Below are 16,887 nucleotides of genomic sequence, written 5' to 3'. Positions count from 1 at the left end.
ACAGACGGACAGACGGACAGACATGGCTATATCGATGTAGAATTGCACGCTGATCAAGAATATATATAGTTTGTGGGGTCTACAATGATTATTTCGAGTAGTTACAAACGGAATGACAAACTTAATATACCCCCATCCTATGGTGGAGGGTATAAAAATATAAATGATAGTAGAGACGTGCAACCACAATTAAAGAGGGAGAAAACAAACATTGTTCCACAACTTCCCATACGGGACAAGGGAGACTTCTCTCATATCAATGAGTGCACCCCGATTCATATTTAGCTCAATGATATGGGACCTACTGTTTATCGCCGAGTCCGAACGGCGTGTCTTAAGACACCACTTATGGAGAAGTTTTTCAAGGCTGAAATACTCTGGAAATGTCGCCAACATTAAAGAGAGAAGATGCAAAAACAAATTGGAATTTGTATAAGCTTATCTTGTACGGAGAACATACAAACACAAAAAACCATTAAAAATATAAATTTTCGCTAAACTATTTTTATTTTAATGTTCGCCTAATTTTTCAGTATTCGAACATGTACATACTTTTTTGCTTTATTATGACTGAGTTGAATCGGCTGCTGCGTTGGATTGATTAACTACAGAAAGTTGTGGATGGTCATGGCGAATGGGAAAAAATATTTTTAAAAACGCGATTTTTATATTTTGAGTTTTGAGCAAATGTTTTGCTATGTATCGCGTATGTGTGTCGTATGGGGGACAGTGAATGCAAGTTGTTACAACAAAAATCAAAGCGATTCGAGAGCAAGTCCAAAACTGAAATTATCCGACATTTTGTGTGGGAGGTACCCGAAGGAGTGAACCCATTGAGTCCATATTTGAACCTCATCTATGTCTGGTAGATATTTCACCATGTGCTAAGTATGGACCAAATCGGTTACTCCCTTCAAGAGTTATCGTACGCACAAATTTTACGAAAATTTTCGAACTTTTTTGGGGGATGTTCCGGAGGAGAGGACCGATATAACCCATATCCGAACTTAAGCTAACTTTGAAAAAATATTACGAAAGCAAAATTTTAGACCGAATCGGTTAATCCGTTCTAGAGTTATTGTGCGCTCCAGCCAGACAGACAGACGGACGGACGGACATAGCTAAATCAACTGCAAATTGTCTGAAAAGGATTTCGTCCAAGCATACTTGGGGTCTAAACCCATGAGGCACATTTTGCCCGTGCCTTCGTTAGGATAAATGCTGAGGGTATAAAGATTAAAATTGAAAAAAACTGGGCGTAAAAGTGGCCGTGGTCTAATTTACTTTCGATAAAAACCTAAGTTGGGTTATGACGAACATTAAAAAAAAAAGAATTATCCAATCGGTCCATCCGTTCTCAACGACATTTGAATTTTATTTATATAGATATAGCCAATATTTTGACATATTACGGTTGATGGTTATTGGTGCATTTAAATATAAAATAAGGCATCTTTTCGGGAACATACAACAATAAATAGTCTAAATAAGTTGCAATGATTGTACTGAAGTCAAATTAAAGTTCGAATTAAAATATTATTTGTTTGCAACACATATACATACAACATTTTATGTGTAAATTAACTTTGAACAATTTTTTTTTTTCAATACAATATTCCTATTTTTGTTCAACTAGAACGGTGAAAATTATATTCCATTCAACAACACCAGTACCTCCCATATCGACTTTGTAAAATCCCTCTTGGAGATATCGGGGAAATGCAGATTGATCAAATTGACATTTGTTCAGAACATACGTTTTCTGTTCTAACTTTTCGAATTTACCCTCAAATACTGGCATATTAGAGCAATCTTTCAAAGTCTCCATGACATAGTCCTTATAAAAAGTATTGAAATACTCGTATAAATGTTGACGTGGTGTTTTCATTGAAATCGGTTTGAAGTCTTTGCCATTTTCACTGCGATATGCATGAAATTCAATCTAGAAAAGAATAAGGAAATGTTGGAATAAAGATAACAATTCTGTAACGCTTACCATATTTGAATCACCCTCAACCACATCGGTATTTACTGTAAACGATCCCGAAGCCGCATACACACCACGACCTATACGTTCCACTTTAAAATCTTTAAAGCTAACCTTATCCAAGTCGGAGGAAAAGGTTTCAATATTTTTCAATTCATAAGTCCACGTTTGCTATTTAAAAAAGAAGGCACCAACAGGATGTATGAAAATCCAATGAGTTATGGCATAATAGATATGTATATAGTTCATACCTCCATTTCAAAAATTGGCATTGCCTTTGGCACTGCAGAGAAAATTAGTAGAGCAATGATCGGAGAATTTAGCCAAATGAATTTCATTTTTTCTTTCACTTTCGATATTTGCTGTATTCATGCATGGATATTTATATATTTTTAAATAAATATCTTTGTGGTTATTGAATTCACAGCTTTTAATAATACCACTTAAATTCAAATGATGAATATAAATCAGATAAAGTTATAATTGCCTCACAAATTACATTATAAATTTTGTGTTAAAAAATAGATGAACAAATATATATAAACATTGTTTATTTTCAATATTAATTAAAAAAAAGGCTTCAAAAATACTTCATATCTGAAAATCTGTGATAATGGTTGTTTACATTCAATTCAATTGTTCTTTATTTTAATATAACGTAATAAAATTATAATTTGGTAATACATCATATAAAATGTGTCTTATAAAGAATATTCCAGCATGGTTATATAGAGCAGGTATCGGCACCCATACAAATGAAGTATGTGCGGTCACACGCATACAACATCGAGAGCATAAATTTCGCTCTCTCCACAAACATCGTGTTATCAGTGATGCCAGATTTGCCGATATATCGGAATTTTGCCGATTTTAAGTCAAAAAAAAAAAAAAATAGAAATGCCGATTTGCCGATTTTTACCCCTAAAATGCCGTTTTTTAGTTAAGGCAACATGTTCACATAAAATTTGCGTTTTGTGTGAAAATTTTGGTTGCTAGCACTGATTTGGTACAGTAACAAAGACAACTATACCGTCAAGAGTAGTTTGATTAATAATAATAACTTTTTTTAACAGATTATAAAAACAGTTTAAATTTCCTTGATTACCAAAACGTGTACTTCTGTACATACGTCAAGGTAATTGTTCAATAAAAATAGGTAAAAAACTTTTTAAGTTAAACGGTTTTATGTTAAACATACATTGCAATGTTTAAGATAAATGTACTAAAAACCAAAAAATAATAAAATAGATACAGTCGTGGGAATTATAAACATATGCATAGACTAGACTAAAATAAAACCGTGGGGCACGTCAATTGTCTACAATCGTTGATTAAAATGTTTGTTTTGTAATGTTACACTATAATTAGTCAGTTGTTCAACCGACAACGATGAACGTGTGATAAGTAGGGCTAGAATGTGGAAACAAGCTAGCAAGCTCGATTATAAGCGAGTTTTAGGGTTTCATAGTGATGAGCGAGTAGTACTTTGTCGATTAAAGACAAACTACAAGCAGTGAAACGATCCTCGCCAGCCAGCAGTGTGAATGTCCAACGATAAACTAGTTGAAACATCTCTTTTATTTACATGGAGCGTATAACTATTGGAATTTCCATGAGCAAGAAAATAGTAAATAATTTCCTAACCGTCTGCGGGCCAACTGCCTAACGACGAATTAAACGATTCTTCTATCGCACATTAAGTCGATAATTTGTAGACAATTGACGTGCCCCACGGTTTTATTTTAGTCTAGTCTATGCATATGTTTATAATTCCCACGACTGTATCTATTTTATTATTTTTTGGTTTTTAGTACATTTATCTTAAACATTGCAATGTATGTTTAACATAAAACCGTTTAACTTAAAAAGTTTTTTTACCTATTTTTATTTTCTAATTTTTAGTTTTTATTTCGCATTCTGTTTAATTCATTTAGTGCTTCATTATTGCAAGGTTTCTTGCCCGTTAGTTTATTGCAGTCCAACTCCTCTATACGTAGTCCCTGCAAAGATCTTACTCTACTAAGAGCCACGTAGGCTTGACCTTCTTCAAACAGTTTCGCACCTAAGTATACGACTGCGTGGTCCACAGTGCTGCCCTGCATTTTATGTATTGTAGAAGCCCATGATAGTATTAAAGGCAACACACATCTGTGTATATCGCTCCCGTTGTTTTGTTAACCTGGCTTCATATTCTTCAGGCGTTTCTGACGCTATCATCTGTGTGTATCGCTCACGTTGCTTTGTTAACCTGCCTTCATATTCTTCAGGCGTTTCTGACGCCGTCATTTGTGTATATCGCTGACGTTGCTTTTTTAACCTGGCCTCATATTGCTCATGTGTTTTTGACGCTAATTGTTCCCGTCGTTTCTGTAATCGACTATTTCTATCACCTTCACTTTCTTTAGCTCGTTTTGCTTTATACTTTTCTTTCGCTTTTTGAAGCCTTCGTTTCCGTTGTGTTGCAGTTTCTGTTATGTTTGTGTTTGTATTTTTTATATTTTTTACCATATTGTTCCCACGAGTAATGGACATTTAAACGGTCGACCCCCCAGAGGTCCAATAAAGGGGCAGTGCTATGTACAACAAGATGCGCCTGAGTCTTGAGGGGAAAACGCTAACGACATATCATTTTTATCCACCCTAATTCCATACAGTGTTTTAACCTTTCACCTTAGCTTGGGTGGTGTACCGCTAACGACGTATCATTTTTAGCCACCCCAACACCACACAGTCCTCAACACGATAAAAAATCTTGACTTGGATGGTGGATTCAGGCTGGATTAATCAGATACCTAAATTACAGATTCAATTTCTAAATTTAAATCTTAATTATACGCCATTTAGTGGTTGCGCCCATCTTAAATATTGAGGTTGTATAGTGCACTGTATTATTCGTGTCAAGCCCTTTTATTTGATACCCATATTGGTGGGATTGATAAAAAAATTGTTATCAGCCATTTGGTAGCGGCCGCCATCTTAGATTTCAATTTTGCATAGCAAATTGTATTCTACTTGTTGAGACCTTTCATTTGATATCCATGTTGATGGGATTGATAAAACCTAAGTTATCCGCCAGTTTGTAGAGGCCGCCATCTTGGATTTTAATTTTATATAGTACATTGTATTCTACTGGTAGAGCACTCTCATTTGATACCCATATTGATGGGATTGATAAAACCTACGTTATCCGCCATTTTGTAGCGGCCGCCATCTTGGATTTCAATTTTTTATAGTATATTGTATTCTGCTTGTTGAGCCCTTTCATTTGATACCCATATTGATGGGATTGATAAAACCTACGTTATCCGCCATTTTGTAGCGGCCGCCATCTTGGATTTCAATTTTGTATAGTATATTGTATTCTGCTTGTTGAGCCCTTTCATTTGATACCCATATTGATGGGATTGATAAAACCTACGTTATCCGCCATTTTGTAGCGGCGGCCATCTTGAATTTATAATGATAATGAATAAACATAATTGTATTGTCACCAAAATCCAAAGTGTATACAAAATTTCAGATTAATCGGTTGACAGGAAGAGGGTGAAATTTGTATTACTAAATTTGACCCAAGAATAAATAATAAAACAAACGGGGTGAGCTAAATAAAACCATTTAAAAACCGAAATTGTCGAAAAGTGAGTTAGTGTAAATAATTAGAAGCTGCAAAAACTTTTACATTGAACGTTGTGATCAGATGTTGAAGCGGTTTGATTTTGAAAACAAATTTCCAAGTTTTATAATAAATGGCACAGAAGATTCATTTTTCGACATTATAAAGGAATACGAATGCTTTATAAACATAAGCGAAAAGCAAGAATTGGACTCAGAATTCCGCGAACTTTCACGTTTAAATTTCCAAAATTTGTTTAAAGATAAAAATGTAGAGTTGCTAGAATTTTGGAAAACAGGGTGTAAATTATGATTTGCAAATTCTGAACCATTATTTCCTATTTTGTCCAACTTTATTAAACATATTTTAGTCTTGCCACATTCTTCAGCAAATGTGGAAAGAGATATACCCACAGAGATATACCCTCAGCCAATGTGAAGTGAAACTTTCATCTACGGACAGATCGGATGTATTTAGGGTCTCTTCAGAATTTTGTGGCCCTTTTTGAACATTTAAATTTGCCGACAAAAATGTGGATTAGGAATTTACATAAATGTTGAACTTTTGTTGGAGGAGGTGCCCTTAGGGAGGACCGATATGGGCCATTTTAGAAGTTAAACTAAATTCTGACAAAATATTAGTAGATCAAAAGTTCGGACCAAATTGGTTGCACCATCCAAGTGATATCGTCCTAACGTTTTAGGAAGACCAGATGTTGCACCAAATCGGTAGAACAGTTCTAGAGCCACATATGGTGACATAGGGTTTTACAACTTTCGGTATGTTTTCCCAAGAAATATGGACTTGCCCCTCAAAAAACTTTTACCGTCGTAATGGAGAAAGCGATTACAAATCGCTTCAAAAAAAACTCAAAGTGATTCGAGAGCAGGTCTTAAAGTGATCTTATCCGACATTTCGTGTGGGAGGTACCAGAAAGAGTAGACAAATATTGTCCATATTCGAAACTGATCTATATCTGGTATATATTATAGGTATGCAGAGTATGGATTACATCGGTCACTCCCTTCAAGAGTTATCGTGGGCACAATTTTTCCGAACATTTTTGAACTTTTGTGAGGGAGGTACCTGAAAGAGTGGACCGATATGGTTTATATTCGAACTTAAACTATGTTTGGACAAAATATAACGAAGGCTAAATTTTGGACCGAATTGGCAGATCCGTTCGAGATATATCTTGCGCTACACACGGTGTCATTGGGTTTTTTTTTGCACGTTTCAGGCTATGTCTCAGAAAGTATGGACTTGCCCCTGATGAAACTTGTACTGTCGTATGGGGGACAGTAAATACAAGTTGTTACAAAAATCAAAATCAAAGCTATTCGAGAGCAGGTCCTAAACTGAACTTTTCCGAAATTTTGTGTGTGAGGTACCCGAAGGAGTGGACCGATTGACTTCATATTGGAACCTCATCTAAGTCTGGTAGAAATTTCACGATGTACAAAGTGTGGGTCAACATTTCACCATGTGCAGTATGGACCAAATCGGTTACTCCCTTCAAGAGTTATCGTACGCACAAATTTTCCAAACATTTTCGAACTTTTGTGGGGGATGTACCGGAGGAGAGGACCGATATAACAAATCTTCGAACTTAAACTAATTTTGGAAAAATATAACGAATACGTTCTAGAGTTATCGTGCGCTTTAGCTAGACAGACAGAAGGACGGACATGGCTAAATCAACTGCAAATTGTCTGAAATAGGATTTCGTGCAAGCATACTTGGGGTCTAAACCATTATTTCGATGAAGCACATTTTGCCCGTGCCCTCGTTAGGATAAATTCTGAGGGTATAAAGATTAGAACTGAAAAAAGTGGGCGTGGTCTAATTTACTTTCCACAAAAAACTAAGTTGGGTTATGACGAACATTTAAAAAAAAAATTATCCAATCGGTCCAACCGTTCTCAACGACATTTGAGTTTTATTTATACAGATATAGCCAATATTTTGACATATTACGGTTGATGGTTATTGGTGCATTTAAGTATAAAATAAGGCATATTTTCGGGATCATACAACAATAAATAGTCTAAATAGGTTGCAATGATTGTACTGAAGTCAAATTAAAGTTCGAATTAAAATATAATTTTTTTGCAACACATATACATACAACATTCTATGTGTAAATTTACTTTGAACAATTTTTTTTCAATACTATATTCCTATTTTTGGTTCAACCAGAACGGTTAAAATTAAATTCCATTCAACATCACCAGTACCTTCCATATCGATTTTGTAAAATCCCTCTTGGAGATATCGGGGAAATGCAGATTGATCAAATTGACATTTGTCCAGAACATACGTTTTCTTTTCTAACTTTTCGATTTTACCCTCAAATGCTGGCATATTAGAGCAATCTTTCAAAGTCTCCATGACATAGTCCTTATAAAAAGTATTGAAATATTCGTATAAATGTTGATGAGGTGTTTTCATGGAAATCGGTTTGAAGTCTTTGCCATTTTCACTGCGATATGCATGCAGTTCAATCTAGAATAGAATAAGGAAATGTTGCAATAATGATAACAATTCTGTAACGCTTACCATATTTGAATCACCCTCAACCACATCGATATTTACTGTAATCGATCCCGAAGCAGCAAACACACCACGACTTATACGTTCCACTTTAAACTCTCCAAATCTAACCTTATCCAAGTCGGAGGAAAATGTTTCAATATTTTTCAATTCAAAAGTCCAGGTTTGCTATTTAACAAAAAAAACCCCAAAAGGATGTATGAAAATCCAATGAGTTATGACATAATATATATGTATATAGTTCATACCTCCATTTCAAAAATTGGCATTGCCTTTGGCACCGCAGGGAAAATTAGTAGAGCAATGATCGGAGAATTTAGCCAAATGAATTTCATTTTTTCTTTCACTTTCTATATTTGCTGTATTCATGCATGGATATTTATATATTTAAAAAAAAATATCTTTGTGGTTATTGAATTCAAAGCTTTTAATAATACCACTTAAATTCAAATGATGAATATAAATCAGATAAAGTAATAATTGCCTCACAAATTACATTGTAAATTTGTGTTGAAAAATAGATTTTATATTCATTGTTTTATTTATTTTATTTCAGTTCGGCCGGGCCGAATTTGTTATACCCTCCACCACGAGTTGTATTGAAGTGAAATGGAATAATAACTTTCTTTCGTGTATGAAGAAGACTTAATAAAAAATTTCAGCATTTTCGGTAAAACAATGTGAGGCACCGTTCTATGGGGGCTATTTTAAAACGTCGATTTATACCGCCAAGTTTCTGGCGGAAAGTTTTTAGACTCAAAAAAGACTAAATACCAAATTTCCTTTATTTCGGTAAGAGAATGTAGCTAAAACTTAAAAAAATAACGAAAATCAAGAAGTACGCTGGATATATATGTTAACATGGGCGCCTTCGCCACGTTTTTGTTCAAAATGTTTTCGTATCGACACCGCTAAAGTTTTTTCAAATATTATTTTTGGTAAAAATATCAGCATATTGATTATAACTTTTCATATATAAATGTTTATAATTATACCCTCCACAATATGGAGGGTATAATTAAATTTGTCATTCCGTTTGTAACACATCGAAATATTCGTCGGAGACCCTATAAAGTATATATATTATTGATCAGCATAAAATTCTATGTCGATTTGACCATGTCCGTCTGTCCGTCCGTCCGTCTGTCTGTCTGTCTGTTGAAATCAAGATACAGCTCGCAATTTTAAAGATAGAGAGTCAAAATTTGGTACAGAAGTTTTTATTACTTGCAGGATGGTTGGTATTGAAAATGGGATATATCGCCCCCATAGAACGGTACCTCTCGAATTTCGGTATTTTTAAGGTTTTAGCTTCATTATCCTACCAAAATGGCTGAAATTTGGTACGTAGTCTTCTTTAGGGGTATAAAACTTTCCCCCATAATTTTGTCGGTATTGGTCCACACCTTCATATAGCCCCCATAGAACGGTACCTCCCGATTTTCGGTATTTTTAAGGTTTTAGCTTCATTATCCTACCAAAATGGCTGAAATTTGGTACGTAGCCTTCTTTAGGGGTATAAAACTTCCCCCCATAATTTTGTCGGTATCGGTCCGCACCTTCATATAGCCCCCATATAACGGTACCTCCCGATTTTCGGTATTCTTAAGGTTTTAGCTTCATTATCTTAACAAAATGGCTGAAATTTGGTACGTAGTCTTCTTTTGGGGTATAAAACTTTCCCCCATAATTTTGTCGGTATCGGTCCACACATTCATATAGCCCCCATAGAACGGTACCTCCCGATTTTCGGTATTTTTAAGGTTTTAGCTTCATTATCCTACCAAAATGGCTGAAATTTGGTACGTAGTCTTCTTTAGGGGTATAAAACCTTCCCTCAGAATTTTGTCGGTATCGGTCCACACCTTCATATGGCCCCCATAGAACGGTACCTCCCGATTTTCGGTATTTTTAAGGTTTTAGCTTGATTATCCTACCAAAATGGCTAAAATTTGGTACGTAGTCTTCTTTAGGGGTATACAACTTCCCCCCATAATTTTGTCGGTATCGGTCCACACCTTCATATAGCCCCCATAGAACGGTACCTCCCGATTTTCGGTATTTTTCAGGTTTTAGCTTGATTATCCTACCAAAATGGCTGAAATTTGGTACGTAGTCTTCTTTAGGGGTACAAAACTTTCCCCCAGAATTTTATCGGTATCGGTCCACACCTTCATATAGCCCCCATATAACGGTACCTCCCGATTTTCGGTATTTTTAAGGTTTTAGCTTGATTATCCTACCAAAATGGCTGAAATTTGGTACGTAGTCTTCTTTAGGGGTATAAAACTTTCCCCTAGAATTTTGTCGGTATCGGTCTACACCTTCATATAGCCACCATAGAACGGTACCTCCCGATTTTCGGTATTTTGAAGGTTTTTGCTTCATTAGCACACCGAAATGGCTGAAATTTGGTACTTAGTCTACGTTGGTGGTATAAAACTTTCCCCCAGAACTTTGTCGGTATCGGTCCATGCCTTCATATAGCCCCCATAGAACGGTACCTCCCGATTTTCGGTATTTTGAACGTTGTGGCCTCAATTTTCCACCAAAATGGCTGAAATTTGATATTTAGACTTCGTTGGGGGTACTCAAACTTCCCCTTTAAATTTGTGGGTATAGGTCCACGCCTTCATATAGCCCCATGGAAAAGTACCTCCCGATTTTTCGTATTTTGAAGGTTGTGTCTTCAATATTCCACCAAAATGGCTGAAATTTGGTATTTAGTCTTCAATGTGATATACAACTGTTCGCCAGAAATATGTCTGTACAGGTCCACGCTTTCATATTGACGTTTCGATATAGCCCCCATAGAACGGTACCTCCGGATTTTCGTAATACTGAAGATTGTGACGTCAATATCCAACCGAAATGGCTGAAATTCGTTATTTCGTCTTCCAAGACTTATAAAATATTCCAGAAGAGTATTATCAGTATAGGTCCACGTCTTCCTATATCCCCATAGAAGCGTACTTCTTGATTTTCGGTATTTTTAAGTTTAAGCCACATTCTCTTACCGAAATATAGGAAATTTGGTATTTAGTCTTCTTTGAGCCTAAAAACTTTCCGTCAGAAATTTGTCGGTATAGATCGACGTTTTGAAATAGCCCCCATAGAATGGTGCCTCACATTGTTTTACCGAAATTGCTGAAATTTAGTATTAAGTCTTCTTCATACACGAAAGGAAACAAATTATTCCATTTTACTTCAATGCAACTTGTGGTGGAGGGTATAACAAGTTCTGCCCGGCCGAACTTAACGTCGTTCTTACTTGTTTTTTTTTTATTAAAATATTATTTTTGAGAATTTAAAAATGTCTAGAAAGTGGCGAAGCCTCCCCATCCATGGGGCAGTTTCGCCATCGATATGTGACATTCTCCAACGGATTCTATAAGTGTAATTTACCATTCTTTCCTTAAATATCAACATTATGCGAAAAAGGAACATGTTTTCGTTAGAAACGAGCTTAATGACCAATCATGCGAGTGAAAAAGGAAAGCCGACGATACGAACCCACACAACCACCACTATGTGACATGACATGTTTCGCCTTGGGTAGAGGCTCCTCAGACATATGTTTTCTATTGAATAATCTAAAATGATTTTAAAATTCACAAAAAGAAACAGATTCTAGTACTTAATTGAAGTATGAAACTTGAATTTAGGTACAACAAGTAAAAAAGTATCAGTCGGCTTTGCCGACAGAGATATACCCTCAGCCTGTGCAAATGTATTTAGGGGGTTTCAAAATTTTGGTCGTATGAACCGACAAAAATGTTGATTAGGATTAAAGTTCAAAAATTTTGCGAAAAAGGTACTTAAGGGAATGGACCGACATAGACCATGGGGGTGTGTGTCATAGGGGGTTTTTACACCCTTCGGGCTGTTTTCTCACGAAGTATGGACTTGCCCCTGAAACAACTTTTATCATCGTAATTGAGGCAGAGAATGTAAGTTGCTTCAACAAAAATCAAAGTGATTCAATAGCAGGTCTTAAAGTGAACTTATCGAAAATTTAGTGTGGGAGGTACGGGACCTGATCTATATCTGGTAGATATTATGTGTAATGTATGGACCAAATCGGTCACTCCCATCAAGAGTTATCGTGCGCACAATGTTCCGAATATTTTTGAACTTTTGTGGGGTAGGTACCTGAAGGAGTGGACCGATATGGCTTATCTACGAACTTAAACTAAGTTTGGAAACAATATTACGAAGGCCAAATTTTGGCCGGAATCGTCATTTCCGTTCGAGAATTATCTTGCGCTTCCACCCATAAACATGGTTTCATAGGGTTTGTTTTTCAACTTTCAGGCTATTTTTTCAGGAAGTATGGACTTGCCTCTGAGGAAACTTGTACTTTGGTATAGGGGACAGTGAATACAAGATCATAATATTAATATATTGACATTTGTAATTATTTTTTTTCATGCGAATTACTGGGATTTATATTATTCAGTAGTTGTCTTCTAACGGTATAAAATATCTTTTTGATATCACAAAAAGTAAATAAGATATCGCAAAACCTACCATACCATAATTATTTTTCCCAATACCCTAAAAACGCAAAACCGCGTGCGTCCGCTATCATACCTATGACACAACTGCCAACTTTTGGGAGATAACTTACTTACTTACTTAGCTGGCCTTTTACAGAACATTTGTTCCATAAGCCGAACTAAGAAAAAATCTCCAATCCTCTCTGTTTGCTGCTGTATTTTCCCAATCTGGGATATGTAGCTTTCTGATATCTCGTTTCACTTGTTCGCTCCAACAAAGCTTTGGCCCTCCAGATCTGCGAGAACCTCCATGCGGCCCGTATTTATACGCCTTTTTAGCGGGTTCATCATCACTCACTCTTATAACATGGCCTAGCCATCGCAATCGTTGTATCTCGATTCGTTCAACTACATTGATGTCATTGTATAGTTGATACAGCTCGTTGTTCATACGACGCCGATATTCGCCGTCAACACAGATTCGTCCGTAGATCTTTCGAAGAATTTTTCTCTCGAACACACCAAACACTGCCTTATCTGCTTGAGCAAGTACCCATGCTTCGGAACCATACATTAGCACGGTTAGTATCAGTGTTTTGTAAAGTGTTACTTTTGTTTGACGAGGGGTGGCTTTATTCCTAAACTGCTTACTCGGCCCAAAGTAGCATCTGTTAGCCAACACTATTCTTCTTCGTATTTCACAACTGATGTTATTTGTTGTGTTTATGGCGGTGCCTAGGTAGACGAAGTCCTTTACTACCTCAAAATTGTAGGTACCAACATTCACAGATGGTGCGGGGTTAGTGGACATATTACGTGTCGATGCCATCAACTTGGTTCTTTCGCTGTTTACTGCCAGACCAACTTTAGCAGATTCTCTTTCGACTTTTGCAAAGGTGTCACTTACTTCCTTTACCGATCGACCCATGATGTCAATGTCGTCGGCATAAGCCAGTAACATATGGCTGTTCGTGTATATCGTTCCATTTCTTTTGACCTTCGCGTCTCGTATGACCTTTTCCAGCAGGATGTTGAATAGACGACAGGCCGTCTCCTTGTCTGATACCTCTTTTGGTAATAAACTCTTCGGAGAGGTTCTTTCCTATTTTAACTGAGGATCTCGTCTCAGTTAATGTCATTCTACAAAGCCGAATGAGCTTTGCAGGAATACCAAAATCAGACATGGCTTGGAACACCTTTGAACGTATAGGGCTGTCGAAGGCTGCTTTATAACACTGTGCAACATTTTTAAGGTGATCTTGTGCAAACAATTCGAACTGAGGATTTTTTGAAAGTACAGACCCAAACGACAAGAAACCCTAGTTGGGTTTTGTTGTGTCAGATCCAGCTCGGATTTTATGGTCCCATCTAAATATGGTTAAATATTGAGTTTTTTTAAGAAATTCGGGGCTATATCTCTGAAACCAATGCGAATCTTCTTCTGACTTCTGAAGCAAATTTGTAGATTAGGACAAGAATAAAATATTTAGAGAAATAATGAACTCGAAAAACTACATTTATTGCCTCAAATTTCAAAATATATGCAAAAATTCCACAATTTTTATAAATTTCGCACCGTATCTCCAAAACCGTTAATTTTTTCTGAATATTTTCTTTTGGAAAAATATTCCCTGGAATGTAGTACACAACTCTTCAGGACATGTCATTGTTGTAAAATGCCTCTATGCCGTTGTTTTCAGAACCTTTTTCAACGACGATTTAATAAAAATGTCAATAATGTAGTGAAATCGCAAATGCGAGAATAAACTGTTGGTGTGAACTGTGTTTGAAATACGTGTTGTAAAATATATGATGCAAAATACCGCTGAAACAACATGAAGTAAGCATTTTAGAGTTTCGGAATGTTCTAAAGAATTGTTGAGATCTTTATTTGGAAGATTTTTGCAAAAGGTTACTTGGTTCAACTCCCAATAGTTTAGCCGATACTGACCAGAATTTCAGCAATTATGTAAAATTTTCTATATTTTATAGATTTTGATGCCCTAGATACAGTTTTTCTTATGTAGTTTTTTCAAAAGATAAATTCTACTAGTTTAGGGCTACAATACTGCTACAGACAGCAAGGCCAAATTCCTATTCGTTTCTGAGATAAAGGCCTGATAAATGCAAAAAAGTGTAGATTTAGCCCGGTTTAGATGAGGCCATAAAATCGGAACTGGATCTGACAGGACAAAACCCTACTAGGGTTTTTGTAGTCTAGATATGTACTTTCAAAAAATGCATACTAGAAGTTGTTTGCATTTTCAGTGTTGCACAGTGTAATCGACGAAACGATGGAAGGTGTCGATCTGCATTTCTTGGGTCGTTTCCAGGATTTGTCTCAAGGTAAATATCTGGTCAATGGTGGATTTGCCAGGTCTAAAGCCGCCCTGATAGGGTCCAATAATTTCATTGACCATAGGCTTTAGTCTCTCACACAATATTCCAGATACTATCTTACATGCAATAGGCAGAAGACTTATGCCCCTGTAATTGGAGCACACGGTCTTATCACCCTTCTTGTGGACTGGACATAGGATGCTCACTTTCCAATCGTCGGGTACGCGTTCTTCCTGCCAGATGGTGCTAACTAGCTGATGCATACACCTTAGCAGCGTGTCGCTTACGGTTTTGAACAGCTCGGCTGGTAGGCCATCTGCTCCTGCCGCCTTATTATTCTTCAGCCGGTTTATTGCTGTCCTTACCTCATCTTGGCTGGGCGGTATACATTCAATACCATCTTCTGGGATTGGATCTGTGGTATCTTCGCCGTCTTCACTGCTATCGGATACCAACAGTTTGGAAAAATGTTCTTTCCAAATCCTGAGCACACTATCTGTATCAGTTACCAAATTACATTGTTGGTCTCTACAGGAGGACATGCCTGTACCAAAGCCATCAGTTTGATGCTTCACTTTTTGGTAGAATTTTCGGACTTCGTTCTGTCTCCTGTACATCTCGATTTGTTCACACTCCCTCTTTTCCATCTCTCTTTTTTCCTGCGGAAAAGACGTTTCTCCTCTCTTCTTTTCTCCCGATACCTCTCTCGAGCGCTACGCGTTGCTACTGATTGTAAAGTAGCTCTATATGCAGCATTTTTTCTTCGGTAGCAGCACGGCACTCCTGGTCATACCATGGATTCTTTGGTGGAGGTCTCTGGTATCCAAGTACTGATTTTGCGGCTGTTTGCATGGAGTGGTCAATATTTTGCCATTGTGCTGATATGTTATCGGGACGAGAAGCGCTTTCATTAAGCAATTGGGTCAGTTGAGTGGAATATGCTGTGGGTATCTGCTGTGTTTGCAGCTTACCGATGTCCAACTTTCGTGTTGTGTCTGTCCGTGCTTTATTTGCAACGTTTAGACGGGTACGTACCTTTGCTGCAACGAGGTAATGGTCCGAATCTATGTTTGCTCCTCGGAACGATCGTACATCCAACACGCTCGATGAATGTCTTCCATCCATCGCAACGTGATCAATTTGATTTATTGTTCTTTGCTCTGGAGACAGCCAAGTGCCCTTAGGAATCTCGAGATGCTTAAATCTGGTACTGCTAACTACCATGTTTTTTGCCGCTGCGAAGTCTATCAGCCTCATTCCATTGTCTGATGTTTCACTATGTAGACTGAATTTCCCGACTCTTTGTCCAAAGATATTCTCCTTTCCAATTTTGACTAGCCCGACGCCCAAACCCAAGTTTTTAACGTTCTTATGGGTGAACGCGCGGCACATGTTAGCTCACTACCTTTAACGGGTGTTAAAGGCAGCTCCCCAGGTGACACCTCCCCAGGTGTCCAATTGAGATGAGAGAGGGACCAAGAGAAATCCTGGACTTTACCATGTTAAAGCCGGTCAGGACCGTTCCTTGGTATCTTTCATCCCGTACGTCACCCAAAACATAATAGAGAGAATAGATCTTCATTAAACTCACAATTTTGCACTTATAGTTTACGATAAAATTGGCGCTGGCGAGCTGCCCCATGCTACAATACTGATAATACTCTTCTGGAATATTTTATAACCCCTTGGAAGACTAAATAACGAATTTCAGTCATTTTGGTGGGATATTGACGTCACAACCTTCAGTATTACGAAAATAGGGAGGTACCGTTCCAAGGGGGCTATATCGAAACGTGGACATATACTGACGAATTTTAGTCGGAAATGTGGGCAATATGAAGGCGTGGACCTGTTCAGACAAATTTCTGGTTAACAGTTTTATATCACCAACGAAG

General features: G+C 37.1%; 2 protein-coding genes across 3 annotated transcripts; both read right to left on the bottom strand.

The window, feature by feature from the left end:
• Nucleotides 1–1,342: 1,342 nt before the first annotated feature.
• LOC141396565 (uncharacterized) lies at nucleotides 1,343–2,354 on the bottom strand. Its single transcript, XM_073972129.1, has 3 exons — nucleotides 2,239–2,354; nucleotides 1,997–2,158; nucleotides 1,343–1,942 (listed from the first exon to the last, which is right to left on the bottom strand). Exons 1-3 carry the CDS (start codon nucleotides 2,323–2,325, stop codon nucleotides 1,619–1,621), a joined length of 573 nt encoding a protein of 190 aa, XP_073828230.1. The 5' UTR covers nucleotides 2,326–2,354; the 3' UTR covers nucleotides 1,343–1,618.
• A 5,145-nt stretch (nucleotides 2,355–7,499) lies between these two features.
• LOC141396564 (uncharacterized) lies at nucleotides 7,500–8,554 on the bottom strand. 2 transcript variants are annotated; one of them, XM_073972126.1, is made up of 3 exons: nucleotides 8,402–8,554; nucleotides 8,160–8,321; nucleotides 7,500–8,105 (listed from the first exon to the last, which is right to left on the bottom strand). In XM_073972126.1, exons 1-3 carry the CDS (start codon nucleotides 8,486–8,488, stop codon nucleotides 7,773–7,775), a joined length of 582 nt encoding a protein of 193 aa, XP_073828227.1. In that variant the 5' UTR covers nucleotides 8,489–8,554; the 3' UTR covers nucleotides 7,500–7,772. The 2 variants fall into 2 exon arrangements, with proteins under 2 accessions (XP_073828227.1, XP_073828228.1); XM_073972127.1 differs by having other exon boundaries at nucleotides 7,512–8,105; nucleotides 8,196–8,321.
• Nucleotides 8,555–16,887: the final 8,333 nt, after the last annotated feature.

This window comes from Musca autumnalis, unplaced genomic scaffold (genome assembly GCF_047663935.1).
Source record: "Musca autumnalis isolate F117 unplaced genomic scaffold, ASM4766393v1 scaffold_3, whole genome shotgun sequence".
Taxonomy (NCBI): domain Eukaryota; kingdom Metazoa; phylum Arthropoda; class Insecta; order Diptera; family Muscidae; genus Musca; species Musca autumnalis.
The sequence above is the reverse complement of the archived record's forward strand: the minus strand, read 5'-3'. Positions and strand labels throughout refer to the sequence as shown.